At 59.7% G+C, this 13,085-nt stretch overlaps 1 protein-coding gene and 1 long non-coding RNA gene across 2 annotated transcripts in view; both read left to right on the top strand.

Annotated features, from left to right (window-relative positions):
* Nucleotides 1-4,454, top strand: part of LOC306813837 (low affinity immunoglobulin gamma Fc region receptor II-like) — a gene marked incomplete at its 3' end in the record, with an annotated part of 110,655 nt that extends 106,201 nt beyond the window's left edge. Inside the window, exon 4 of the mRNA XM_079329498.1 lies at nucleotides 4,288-4,454. Within this exon, the coding sequence (XP_079185624.1) occupies nucleotides 4,288-4,454 (167 nt within the window). The remainder of the gene's footprint in view (nucleotides 1-4,287) is intronic.
* Nucleotides 4,455-5,321: 867 nt separating this feature from the next.
* LOC306813812 lies at nucleotides 5,322-6,917 on the top strand. The gene is made up of 5 exons (XR_013777035.1): nucleotides 5,322-5,576; nucleotides 5,722-6,036; nucleotides 6,115-6,201; nucleotides 6,592-6,613; nucleotides 6,843-6,917. It is a non-coding gene; the product is annotated as an uncharacterized lncRNA (long non-coding RNA).
* The last annotated feature ends 6,168 nt before the right edge of the window (nucleotides 6,918-13,085 follow it).

Here is a 13,085-nt window from a genome sequence, read left to right as displayed (position 1 = left end):
CCCCTGTGCCCCCTCCCACCGCTCTCTGCCTCACCAGGGCCCATCCCCAGGGCGTCAGGCCCGTGGCTGGGGCACTCACCACACAGGAGCAGCGCCACCTTCCCGGCCATCCCGGTGTCCCCGGCCATGGGCACTGGCTGTCACTCGCTGCTGGGGCCACCTGTTCCCTGGCTGGCAGCTCTTGGGATGAAGGGACAGGAAGCGAGGTCATGTCTCGTCCTCATGTGTAGGTGACCCTTGGTGGAGGCAGGGTGGGGACAGGATGGGGGCACGGTATGGACCTTATGGGACATAGGGGTGATGGTAGGACATGTTGGGGACAGGATTTTTCTGGAATTATAGGTTGAGGTGGTGCAGGGGTTTAGGGTTGGGTGGACAGCAAGGATGGGTGTCCAGGGGGCCGTGGTTCCAGGGATGGGGTCCCATGGGATTGGGGTTCCCATGTGGTTTGTGGCTTCAGACTCAGCGATGAGGGTCCTGGAATAGTGTGTCCTCGAGGGGTTTGTGACCATGGGATGGATCCCAGGGATGGGGGTCCCAGAGTGATGGTAAGTAAGGAATGAGGGTTCCATTGTTGGGTTCCCAGGGGAATGGGGGTGCCAGGGATGGGCAGTGGCTGGGTGTGCCCGTGGGGCACAGCTCCTTCCCTGGGTGCCTCAGATTTTGGGGTGATCCAGGGCTGAGTGCTGGGGTGCTCCTTTACTGGGCAGGCATCACATGGTGGTCCTGAGTACTTCTGCTTCTATGCCCTTCCCTGCCCGTGACTTTCTCCTCTCTTTATTTCTCTGTTTTCCTTATTCGCTTTTGTGCCATGCCCCCTCACCCCCAATTTCTGGCTCAGAATACCTGAGGAGAACCTGGGCATGGAACAAGTTAGGTGGACCCCAGGGAGGGAGAAAAGGGGCTGAGGGCTCTGCAGGGAGGATTGGTGAGACTGTGGGGAATTGGGGTGTCCACTGTGCCCCCCGAACACTTTCACTTTCTCTCCCCAGCAGCAGACAGAAGAGGCTGTTTGTGCTGAGAGTCACACGGGGTGGGTTCTGTCCTGGGGGCACATCCAGGGGGCCCTGTCTGAAGGGGATCCTGTCCCAGGGGGACACATCCTACCCAAGAGGCTCCAGTCCTGGGGGATGGTGAATCTGGGGATTCCAGACTTCTCCAATCTCACTCCACCCCTGCAGGATCTGAGCTGGCAAGAGCAGCCAGTCGCCATCCAAATATGGGGCCAGCCATGGCCCAGCCCCAGTGCCCAGGGATGGGCATTGGCCAGCCCTGCTCTGGCCAGCCCCAGGTGGCAGCCAGGACCTGAGGCTCCCCCGCCCCCTTGGCTTTGATTCTCACAGCTTTTGAGCTGCTGCAAAGGTGAGAATTCTTTCTGTGACCAAAAAAGGCCTGGCTGTGGTTTGCTCAGCCCTGCAAGAAGCACAAAAGCCAGTGTGAGCCCAAGCAGTGGCTCTGTGAGGGCCTTTGATGGTTTTCAGAGCAGGGCTGGCTGGAACCCCCCCGCCCCGCAGGGGCAGCTATGGGGGAACCAGTCCGGAAATGCAGCAATTGATCATTTGGTGCCTGTCCCCAAGGCACTGAGAGAGACCCAGAACTGCTGCAAATCCCACAAGGATCTGCTCAACAACCTGACCAGGACTCTCCTCCTTCAACAAAACCTGCAGCCCTCTGGGACCTTCCAGAAAGAATGTTTGGGTTCTGGATGTGGACACCAGAAAAGAGAGAAAAAAGTGTGGAAATATGGAGCAGGGGCTCCACACGTGGCTCTGGGGCACAGGGGTGTCCCAGCAGGAGCAGGGAGTGACCAGGCAGGGGAATTCAGGGCAGGGTGCAGTGCATTTACCAGGGAATCAGAGCCGGAGGGACACACGGGCATTTCCACAGATTGCTGTGGATCCAAATGTACCTGGGATTTCCCATCATCACGGCAAAGTCATCACAGGTGTCCCCTAAATTCTGGGCACCCCAGAGTTGCCAGGGCCCCACTGGGGACAACAGGAATGCTCAGGAACCCCCAGGACAGACGTGCCCAGGATGTGCCACCTCTGGGACACGAATCCCCAAGAACGTAGCACCACCAGAACGAGAATCCCCCTGGGAGAGGACCCAGGGACAAGACCCAGGTGCCACCAGCCCAGAGGAGCCCTTTTCCCTCCTGGCAGGACCCCTCTGGATGTGCTCCCCAGGACAGAATCCACATCCTGGCCTCAGCATGAACAGCCTCTTCCTTCTGCTGCAGGAAAGAGAAAGTGAAAATCATGGGGGAGGCACGGCCAGAGAGCCCCATCCTCCATAGCCCCCAAAACACTTCCTGCACCCCCCCAGTCCCCTTTTCCCCTTCCTGGGATCGCCCATCTCTTACCTGCTCAGGTGTTCCCTGGGATGTGTGAACCAGGAAATGGGGCGACAGGAAAAAGCCCAGGGGTGTGTGGGGCAGAGAGGCAGAACCTCCCAGGACAAGCCTGGCCATGAGCACACTGTGGGGCTGTGCTGGGCTCTGAGTAAGCCCAAAATCTGAGGCAATCCATGAAGTAGCTGTGACCCCTGTGCCACCCAGCCACTGCCCATCCCTGTGACACCCTGGGAATCCAACCATGGCATCCCCATTATCGTGGTCTTTCCCCCCTGAGGACCCGAATCCCAGCACTCCCATTGCTCAGCACAACCATTGCCTTGATCCCATGCAATGGGCTAATACTTTCCTTAAAATCTCCATTCCTGAGGGTCCCTTTTTACCCACTGAATTTCCAACCCTGGCACCCCAGTGCCCTGGACACCCTTCCCTGGCTCCCTGCAACACCTCAGCCTGCAAATTTTGACAACATCCTGTTCCCACCATGTCCTACCATCACTCCCATGTTCCACAATGTCCCCACCCTGCCCCCACCAAGGGTGACCTATACATGGGGATGAGATGTGACCTCACTTCCTGTCCCTTCATCCCAAGAGCCACCAGCCAGGGGACAGGTGGCCCCAGCAGCGAGTGACAGCCAGTGCCCATGGCTGGGAAGGTGGCGCTGGTCCTGTGGGGTGAGTGCCCCAGCCACGGGCCTGACACCCTGGGGATGGGCCCTGGTGAGGCAGAGAGTGGTGGGGAGGGGACACAGGGGAGCTGTGGGGTCCCCTTAGGTTTCCAAAGGCAGCAGAGCCAGGACATGGGCATGGAGCCCAGTGTGACCAGAGTCATGGGGTGGCCGTGGGGACAGGATCAGGGGACAGGAACAGGGGAACTGGAATGTGGGGATAGGAACAGGGGGATCAAAATGTGGGGACAAGGATGTGGCAAAAGGAACCTTGGGGCTGGAGCAGCTGTGGGAACAGGGAGACAGGGATGCAGGGACAGGGACAAAGGCCACATCCCATGCAGATGGGGCATGGGGACAGTTGCCATAGGAATGGAATCACAGGCACAGGGCCATGGGGATATGACTGTGGGAATAGGTGCTGTAGGGCTGGGGGAGGTGACCTGTGTATGCATGGGGTGTCTAGTGTCCCCATGTCCTGCCTCAGCCCAGGGTGACCAAGTTGATCCTGTCCTCAAAACGTCTGTGCTACACCAGTGTTCCTGTGGGATCAGTTTGGGAACAGACACACCAGGTCTCCCAGGTGTTGCTGTCCCTGCAGGGACACCCCCACCTTGCCCTGTCCCTTCTCCCTTCCAGCCCAGACCCTCAGCCTCGCTGGTGAGTCCTCGGGGGATGCCATGTACCTGCCCCACTGTCCCCAGCCCTGTTGTGGCCCTGGCAGGCTGGTGTCCCCTGTCACCTGCAGGTACCCAGAGCACCCAGCTCCTGGTGGAGCCCCCCTGGATGCCGGCGGTGCTGTGGGACCGGGTGTCACTGACCTGCCAGGGTTCGGGGACCACTGGTGTCACCACCTGGTACAAGGACAAGAAGCGCTTGTGGCAGGAGAGAAGGGACAGCTTCACTGTCCCCGAGAGTGGCACCTACACATGTGACAGACCCGGCAGTGGGCCCAGACGTCCCATAATGGTGTCAGATGGTGAGGGGGGAATCTGAAATGCTCAGGGTGGCTCCCTGAGAGGTCTGGGTGGGCTCCACTGTGTGGGTGGCCTCACAGCCCTTCTGTTGAAACAGGGACATCCCAGTGCACCCCACTGTGGTTAGAGCCCCCGTGGGGACATCTGTGCAACAGGGCTGCTCCTGGTGTCCCTGGGACTCTCCCGTGCAGTGACTACTACACCCAGACGTCCCCAGTGCCATGGGCACCCACTCTGGATCTGTCTCAGACTCCTCAGTGTGGCGAGACCCTTGTCTCCTACAGAGCCGCTGGTGCTGCAGGTGCCAGCACGTGCACTGGTGGAGTGGGACACGATGACACTATGGTGCCAGTGGAGGCAGGACAACCCTGTCAGCAGGGAGCGATTTTACAAGGACGACAAGGAGCTGGGAGGGTCCCTCAGGGGCACCAAGGTGTCCCTGTCGCACTAGCAGCTGCACAACAGTGGCCGCTACTGCTGCAAGGGCTGGGTGGCCTCAGGAATGTCACTGTCAGCACTGGAGATATTGACAGTGCACGGTGAGCACACCCACGGCTGGAACCCCAATTTCCTGACACCCCCAAAACCGCTTCTCAGTGGACTCAGAGTCACAGTCCCCACCCCAACCTCATTCCCAGAGCTCAAGCCTGTCTTGGTGCTGGAGGGTCCCCCCGAGCTCCCCGAGGGGTCCCCTCTCAATCTCAGCTGCCTCAGCACCCCCAGCCCCTGCGGCCCCCAGCACCCCTCCTGTACCGCTTCTACCAGGACAGGCAGTTGGTGGGGGGCCTGCAGGGGTCCCTGCAGCTCCTGGTGCCCGCCATGGGGGTCTCCCACTCGGGGAATTACAGCTGCGAGGTGCACTCCGAGGGGGGGTCGTGCGAAAGAGCAGCACCCGGCTCAGCGTCACAGTGCGCAGTGAGTGTGGGCATGGGCACGGGGAGCCCTCACAGCCCCCCCAGCACTCCCATCTTTGCTCAACCCTCTGCGTGCTCTCCTGCCTTCCCAGCTCTCTTCCTGGGACCTCCCATCACCCTGGCTGGTTCCTGCGTCCTCCACCAGGTCCCCACAGTTCTCTCTGGGTGTGCCTCTCCCGCTCTGATATCCCTCCATTGTCCATGGCCCTGCCATCCCTGTCTGGGTCCCCAAAATCATTCCTATGTTTGCTTTCAACCATCTCCTTGTGTCCCCTCTCTGAATATCCCATCCTTCTATGGGGTTCCTTCCTTCCCTTTCCAAGCATCCGACCCACTTCGCCCCTTTCTACCTCACTGACATCCCCCCAACCCCTCTCTGATCCTTCCCATCCCTGAGTCCCTCACTCCTCCCATGTCCCCAACCCCTCCTGTGTCCCCCTGCAGGGGTCCCGCCCTCAGGGGTGTCCACGTCCGTGCACCCATCCGGGAAACAGGTGGCAGTTGGGGATCGCCTGGTGCTGAGCTGCACAGTGGCCATGGGGACAGGTCCCCTGTCCTTCTCTTGGCACCGGGGGGGCTTGGGGTCACCTCTAAGCACAGGACCCAACCTGGAGCTTCAGCATGTTGGGGACAATGACAGTGGCCACTACCAGTGTCAGGTCAGCGACGGGAACAATGTGGCTGAGATTGTCCCCCTGAATGTCACTGTCCTGGGTGAGTGGGGTCCCCAGACAGAGGTGAGACCACCCACAGCATTCCCATCCCTGCCTCACCTGGTGCCAGCCCTGTCTGTGTCCCCCGCAGTGCCTGTGGCCAATGCCACCATCACCCCTGGTCCCCCGGCACTCCGGGTGTGCCCAGGTGACCCCGTGACCCTGCGCTGCTCGGTGCAGGTGGGCTCAGCCCCTGTCACCTTCACCTGGCTGCACGACGGGCACGAGGTGGCCTGGGGTCCCCTCTTGGAGCTTGGGGCCATCGATGTGGGACATTTGGGCACCTACCAGTGCGTGGCCACCAACCAGCTGGGACAGGACGGGCACCGCATGTTCTGGGCACTCAGCCCAGAGCTGGCCCTGGAGGTGACACCACAGGGAACCACTGGACACCACTGGAACACAGGTGGGGTCACATGGGGTCATTGGGATTGCAGGGTACCTGCAGTGACAGGTAACCCTGATGTGTCCCTTCTGTCCCCAGCAGTGGCTGCAGGTCTTGGTGTGTCCCTCCTCTTCCTGCTCCTGCTCGTGGGTGGAGCTGTGGGCTGGCACAGGTGGAAGAACATGGGTGGGTGACAGTGGGAACAGTAGAGGCCCTGGGGTGCTGCAGGGTCACCAAAATATGGGCATGATGGGGCAGCAACCACAGCCCCTGATTTGGGCTGGACTGAGCTCTCAGGACATTTGCTCAGCATGAGGAAGAATTTGGCACGGTGTTTAGGCCTTGCATGGATTTGGGGGATCTTGGAAGAATTTGGAGGGTCCTTCTTCTGGCCAGGCTTGAGCTTCTGAGGGTTCGGGAGCTCCAGAGCATTGGGGGGATACAGGGGTTCAGAGGGACCCCAGGGATGCTCAGGCATCCTGGAGGAAATTGAGGGTGCAGTGGGGTTTCAATAATCCTGAGAGGGGTCAGGGCCCTGGGGACCCAACAATTACCCTTCCCCTTTTTCCTTTGCAGCTGCCAGGAAGCAGCAGAAAAGGTGAGTGGGGGCTCAGACCACATTCTCGCCTTTCACCCCAACCCCCAAGAAATCCCATTCCCTCCTACAATCCCCTTTATTCCTTCAGGGCCCCCCTGCAGCCCCCAGCCCCTCCAGAGAAGGGTAAGGTGCTGTACACCCATGTTGAGAGCACCAAGCAGACGGGGGGTGAGTCTGGGCTGGGACACACGCAGAGGGACACATCACCCATGAATGTCCCCCTGCCCAGATGCCACAGCCAGTGTTTCTCACAGTGTCCCCCCATGCCACCACACTCCAGGTTCCCCAGGTGACCTACGCAGAGCCACCAGCAACCCATGGGCGACCACGGGGATGCGGGGACATCTACAAGAATGTGCTGTGACACTCGTGGCATGGCTGGTCACTGGGGGGCAGTGGGGGCACTGGGGGAAATATAGCCACTGCAGGGCACTGGAGGCATTGGGGGCATTGGGGGGCCCCACTCTTGGGCAGCCACACATTTTTCTTCCCCCACTGCTCCCATGGGTGCCCAACATTCACGGGTGTGTGGACACAAGTGGGGGGGTCACATGTAAAGCTGCACAGAGCACCCAGAGCTCCCAATTCCCCCACAACACCCAAAAACATTTCCCAGCCCCCTTCCACTACCACCAATGGCTCCCCATTCCACAGGAAAGCGAACCCAGAACACTCAGATTCTTTCCCATTCCCTCCCCTCTGTGCTTCCAGTATCCCAAATGGCTGTCTATTTCCTCTCCCAATGCTTCTCCATTGCTCCCATTAGATCCAGGTAGTTCCCATTCTCTCTCCCGGTACCCCTGTACTCCCAGTGCCTCTGTAATGCCCCTCTCAGCTCCCCCAGTACACCCACGGCTCCTCATCTCTCCTCCCAGTGACAGGGAAACATACAACTCATTTCCCTCTCATTGCCACCAAAATGATGCTTTTTGGTTCAACTGGCAAAGATGGTGTTTCTTTGTTCATCTCTGTTGGCATTTAGGAATTGGATTCTCAGTTTTGGGCTGCCAACACAAACCAGTGCTCTGGATTGCCTTCTGCCCTGTCTCAAATCTCTCCTGTGCCATGTTCCCCACACAATGATGTCACAAAAGCCCTGAGTATATTCCGCAGCCTCCCCCTTTCCAGGGCAGTGGGGATCAGGCCATGGCATAGGGTGGGGTGTAAGGGAAAGGAACTATTTGATGTCTCGAGACATTTTGGAACACCTGTGTGTGGTAGGGCTGGGCCAAGCCTATTTTTTGGTGACACAAGGCCCCGTGTGTCAGTCAGTCTGTCAGCCATGGCACACTGGGGAAAGTGTGAAGCTCTGAAAATCTCAGCTCCTGAGTGGCCCAGGAACCAGGAGTCCCACCTTTGGAGCAGGCTCGTGGTGGCCCAAGGGCTTAAAAAGCAGAGCAAGAAGTGACCAAGTGTCAGACCCTGTGTTCTCTTGCAGTGTCTGTCCCATCCATGCTGTTGCAGAATTCCAGAATATGGAAACTTTCTTGGTTTCAAAAGGAGTCGTGTGCCAGGGAAAGAGGGAATCTTCCCGATTTGCAAAGAGGATCTGTCACTCTAATTGTTATAGGTCTGAAAATTATGGGACTTCCAGGTAAAAAATTAAGAGCATGTATAAAAGTCCATTGCTAGGAAATTTATAGTACAGAACGGAACAGAACAAGCAGTAACAAAATAACAGTAACTTCCAGTAAGCTCAGAACTGTGTTTGTTCATCTAGGGTGCAGTAATGGCCATGGCCAGCAGGGGCCGCTGCAATAAGCACTCCTGGCTAGCAGGGGGCGCTGCAGAGAGCACTCCCAGCCAGCAGGGGGCGCTGCAGGGAGCACTCCCAGCCAGCAGGGGGTGCCCTGGTGCCAGCTCCAACCCCTCAGGAGCCATGGCGGCCTCGGGTAGGAGGGACGAGCCCAAATCACCCCTTTGGCAAACTCACGCTTTGCACCAATCGGTGCCGGCACCAGCACCGGCAGCGCCCGGGCAGAAGAGACAAAGGCAGCAGCTTGGATCCTGGTGCCTGGTGGCAGCAGAGCAGTGTCCCAGCCCAGGCACACACCCTGCGCAACACCCGCCACCGCTCTCCCTGATGGCAACGCAAGGAAGGCAGCACCCAACCCCAGGCAGGTCTCAGGCCCACAGTAGCACCTCTCGTGCCTTTCCACCACAATTCCTGAAAACCCTCAGCCTCTCACTGCCTTTTCCTCCTTCAGCCCTGGCACAGCAGCTCTGGGAATGTTGAATTGCCCTGGCATGTTGAGGAAAGCAGGTGCTCCTTGCTGACACTGCCAGGGCTCCTCAGGGGCTCCACAGGACGTTTGGAGCTGCTGCTCTTCCTGGGGGACTGCTGGTCCTGACACAGCAGCCACAGGGGGAGGAGGAGGAGGCAGGGGATGGAAAGGAGGAGGATGAAGGGGAGGAGCAGGCCCTCGATGAGCTGTTGTAATTATGGGCAGGGTTCCTGAAGTTCACCTGTGCTGCTGAACCATCCCTGTGCACAAACACAGCTCTGCTGCCTCTCCTGGGTATTTTGTGCTACTGGGGCAGCACTGAAACCATTTTGGGGCTCAGATGCCTCCAGCCTTGCTCACAAGAACTCTTTATGTCTGCAGGGAAGGTTGTGTGGAGCTTCTCACCATGGTCACTGAACAGGGATGGGCATTGTCCAGACCTGCTCTGGCCAGCCCCAGGTGGCAGCCAGGACCTGAGGCTCCCCCCCCCACACCCGCCTTGGCTTTGATTCTCGCAGCTTTTGAGCTGCTGCAAAGGTGAGAATTGTGGGGGGGTAAAAGGCCTGACTGTGGTTTGCTCAACAACCTGACCGAGCTGAGCAAGCAGAGCTTAATAAACCAAAACCATTTTTCCCGGTTTAATCCAAAAGTTGTGTTTTGTGTCCAAGAAGAGGGATAGGGGTGCTGTGCCTGCTGGCACTGGGGGAGGGAATGGAGAGTCCCTGGGTTACTGGGATCACTGGAACGGGGAGCTCTGGGCAGCCCCACATGGGACCCCACACTCCCTGCCACTTCCCAGGCAGGATGGGCACCCACGGCAGGCTGGGGAGGGCAGGGCTGACACACACACCTGTCCTGTCCCGGGCAAGGACCTCCAGTGTCCCCAGTGCCCCAAGTCCCCCCAGTGCCCCAGTGTCACAGCATGTTCTTGTAGCTGTCCTAGGGTCCCGCTGTTGCCCGTGGGGTCCCGGCAGCTCTTCGTGGTCACCTGGGGGATGTGGCAGGGGGTCCTGTGAGAGACTCTGGAGTTGGGGACCTAGGTGGGGGTGACACCTGTGGGTGATGTGTTCCTGTCCCCCCCTGTGCTCACTCCCTGCCTATTGTGTTCTCACCACATGGGGTCCAGATCCACCCCTTCCTCTGGGGGGGCTGAGGGCTCCTGGGGAGGCCTGCGGGGATAAGAGGGGGTCTGTGGATGTGGGGCTTCCTATGGGATGGGTGAAATGGGAGGCCAAACCTGGAGCCCCCCACTCACCTTTTCTGCTGCTTCCTGAGAGCTGCAAAGGAAAGGTGGGAGGGGTGACTCTTGGGGCCTCAGGGCCCTGGAACAACCTCAGGAGCCCCTGACTGCTCCTGAGCCCCCAGACTCCCCCAAAACTCCTGAGAGAACCACTAACATCCCTGCATGATCACCATGGGGACCCCAGGACCCCTGAACCTTCCTGGGACCTCGGTAGATCCAAGCACCCACAGGAGTTCCAAATCCCCACTGGAGCCCCGATTCCCACTGCACCCCTGATTGCCCTCAGATACTCCAAGCACCCCTGAACCCACCAGAACTTCTGCACCAATGCAGTGTTCCCAAACCCCAGTGTCTCCGGCCCTCTGAGCAACAAAACTCAAAGCCCGGCAGGGAAGGACACCCCCTAAACTCTCCCAGGACCCCAAAAAGATCTCCCAACATCCCTGCATGACCCTCCAGAACCTCCCAAATCCCCCAGGACCCCCAGCTGAGATCTCAGAGGATTCAGTTTGACCCAAGTCAGGAACTATAAGTGCCACCCTATGCCCACTCCCACTCTGGGGGCTTCAACCTAATTCCTGGGACCCCCATGGCCCGACCATTGTCACCTACCCCAGTGGTGCCACCAGCGACAGCTCCCGATGACAGCCAGAAGCAGCAGCAGGTACAGGAGGGTCCTGCCGACATTCACAGACACTACTGGGGACACAGGGGGACACAGCAGGGTCACCGTGAGCCATGGGGGTCCTGAACACCCTGGTGTCCCCCTGTGACCCCACCTGTGTTCCAGTGGTGTCCAGAGGTTCCCTGTGGTGTCACCTCCAGGGCCAGCTCTGGGCTGAGTGCCCGGAACACGCGGTGCCCGTCCTGTCCCAGCTGGTTGGTGGCCACACACTGGTAGGTGCCCGAATGTCCCACATCGATGGCCCCAAGCTCCAGGAGGGGACCCCAGGCCACCTCGTGCCCGTCGTGCAGCCAGGTGAAGGTGACAGGGGCTGAGCCCACCTGAACCGAGCAGCGCAGGGTCACGGGATCACCTGGGCACACCTGGAGTGCCGGGGGACCAGGGGTGATGGTGGCATTGGCCACAGGCACTGCGGGGACACAGACAGGGCTGGAATTTGGCAGGCTGGGGATGGGGAGGTGTTGGTGGGGTCACCCTCTGCCCATGGATCCTGCTCACACAGGACAGTGACATTCATGGCGACACTCTCAGCCACGCTGTCCCAAACACTGGTAGTGGCTGCTGTCATTGTCCCCAACGTGTCCAGGCAGGGGCCAGTGCCCATCAGTGTACCCGAGCCCCCACAGTGCCAGGAGATGGACAGGGGACCTGTCTCCCCAGCCACCATGCAGCTCAGCATCAGGTGGTCTCCAAGTGCCACGTGTGCCCCAGGGGGCTGCACAGACAGGGACACCCCCGAGGGAGGGACCCCTGCAGGGGGACACAGGGTGGACTGGGGACATGGGAGGAGTGGGGGACAGCAGGAGCAGTGAGCGACTCAGGGAGTGGGAAGATCAGGGAGGGGTGGGGGATCCCAGTGAAGAATAAAGTGGCACAGATGGGAGGGAGGCTTGGAAAGGTGTGGAAGGAACCCAGGGAAAGATGGGAGATTTGGTGAGGCAACACAAGGAGAGGGTTGAAAGGAACCTCAGGGAAGATTTTGGGGACCTAGAAATGGATGGTGAGATCTGTGGATAATGGAGGGACGTCAGAGAGGGAGAGGCGAACCCCGGGAGACCTGAGGCTGATGGTGGCGTTGGCCACGGGCACTGCAGGGACACAGACAAGGCTGGCACCAGGTGAGGCAGGGATGGGAATGCTGTGGGTGGTGTCACCTCCGTTTGGGGGCCCCACTCACCCAGAACACTGACATTCAGGGGGACACTCTCAGCCACACTGTCCCCGTCGCTGACCCGACACTGGTAGTGGCCGCTGTCATTGTCCCCAACATGCTGCAGCTCCAAGTTGGGTCCTGTGCTTAGAGGTGATGCCGAGATCCCCCGGTGCCAGGAGAAGGACAGGGGACCTGTCCCCATGGCCACCGTGCAGCTCAGCACCAGGCGATCCCCAACTGCCACCTGTCCCTTGGGGGGCTGCACAGATGTGGACACCCCTGAGGGGGGGATCCCTGCAGGGGGACACAGGAGGGGTTGGGGACATGAGAGGAGTGGCGGACAGCAGGGAGGAGTGAGGGACTCAGGGATGGGGAGGATGAGAGAGGGGGTGGGGTGATGTCAGTGAGGTAGAAAGGGGCGAACTGGCGCGGACGCTTGGAAAAGGAGGAAGGAACCCCATAGAAGGATGGGACATTCAGAGAGGGGAACACAAGGAGAGGGCTGAAAGGAACCACAGGAAAGATTTTGGGGACCCAGACAGGAATGGCAGGACCATGGACAATGGAGGGATATCAGAGAGGGAGAGGAACACCCAGGGAGAATTGTGGGGACCTGGTGGGGGATGCAGGAACCAGCAATGGTGATGGGGGGGGACTGGCAAAGAGAGCTGGGAAGGCAGGGTGGCACGCAGAGTGTTGAGCAGGGATAGAAGAGCTGGGGGGGCTGTGAGGGCTCCCCATGCCCATCCCCGCACTCACTGCGCACAGTGACGCCGAGCCAGGCGCTGCTCTTCCGCATGGCCCCCCCCTCGGAGCGCACCTCGCAGCTGTAATTCCCCGAGTGGGAGACCCCCACAGTGGGCACCAGGAGCTGCGGGGACCCCTGCGGGCCCCCGACCAACTGCCCATCTCGGTAGAAGCGGTACAGGAGGGGGGCTGGGGGCTGCAGGTGGATGGGGGTGCTGAGGCAGCTGAGATTGAAGGGGGACCCCTCGGTGAGCTTGGGGGGACCCTGCAGCACCAAGACAGGCTTGAGCTCTGGGAAGGAAAAGATGGGACAGTCGTGACCCCCAGCCTGGGGAAGGGGCTGTGGGAGTTTTTGGTGTGGGGTTGTTGGGATCTTGGGGGCCACATATGGGGGTGCTCACCTTGTACTGTCATTGTCA

The sequence above is a fragment of the Erithacus rubecula genome, assembly GCF_903797595.1.
Source record: "Erithacus rubecula genome assembly, chromosome: 33".
Classification (NCBI taxonomy): Eukaryota; Metazoa; Chordata; class Aves; order Passeriformes; family Muscicapidae; genus Erithacus; species Erithacus rubecula.
The sequence above is the reverse complement of the archived record's forward strand: the minus strand, read 5'-3'. Positions and strand labels throughout refer to the sequence as shown.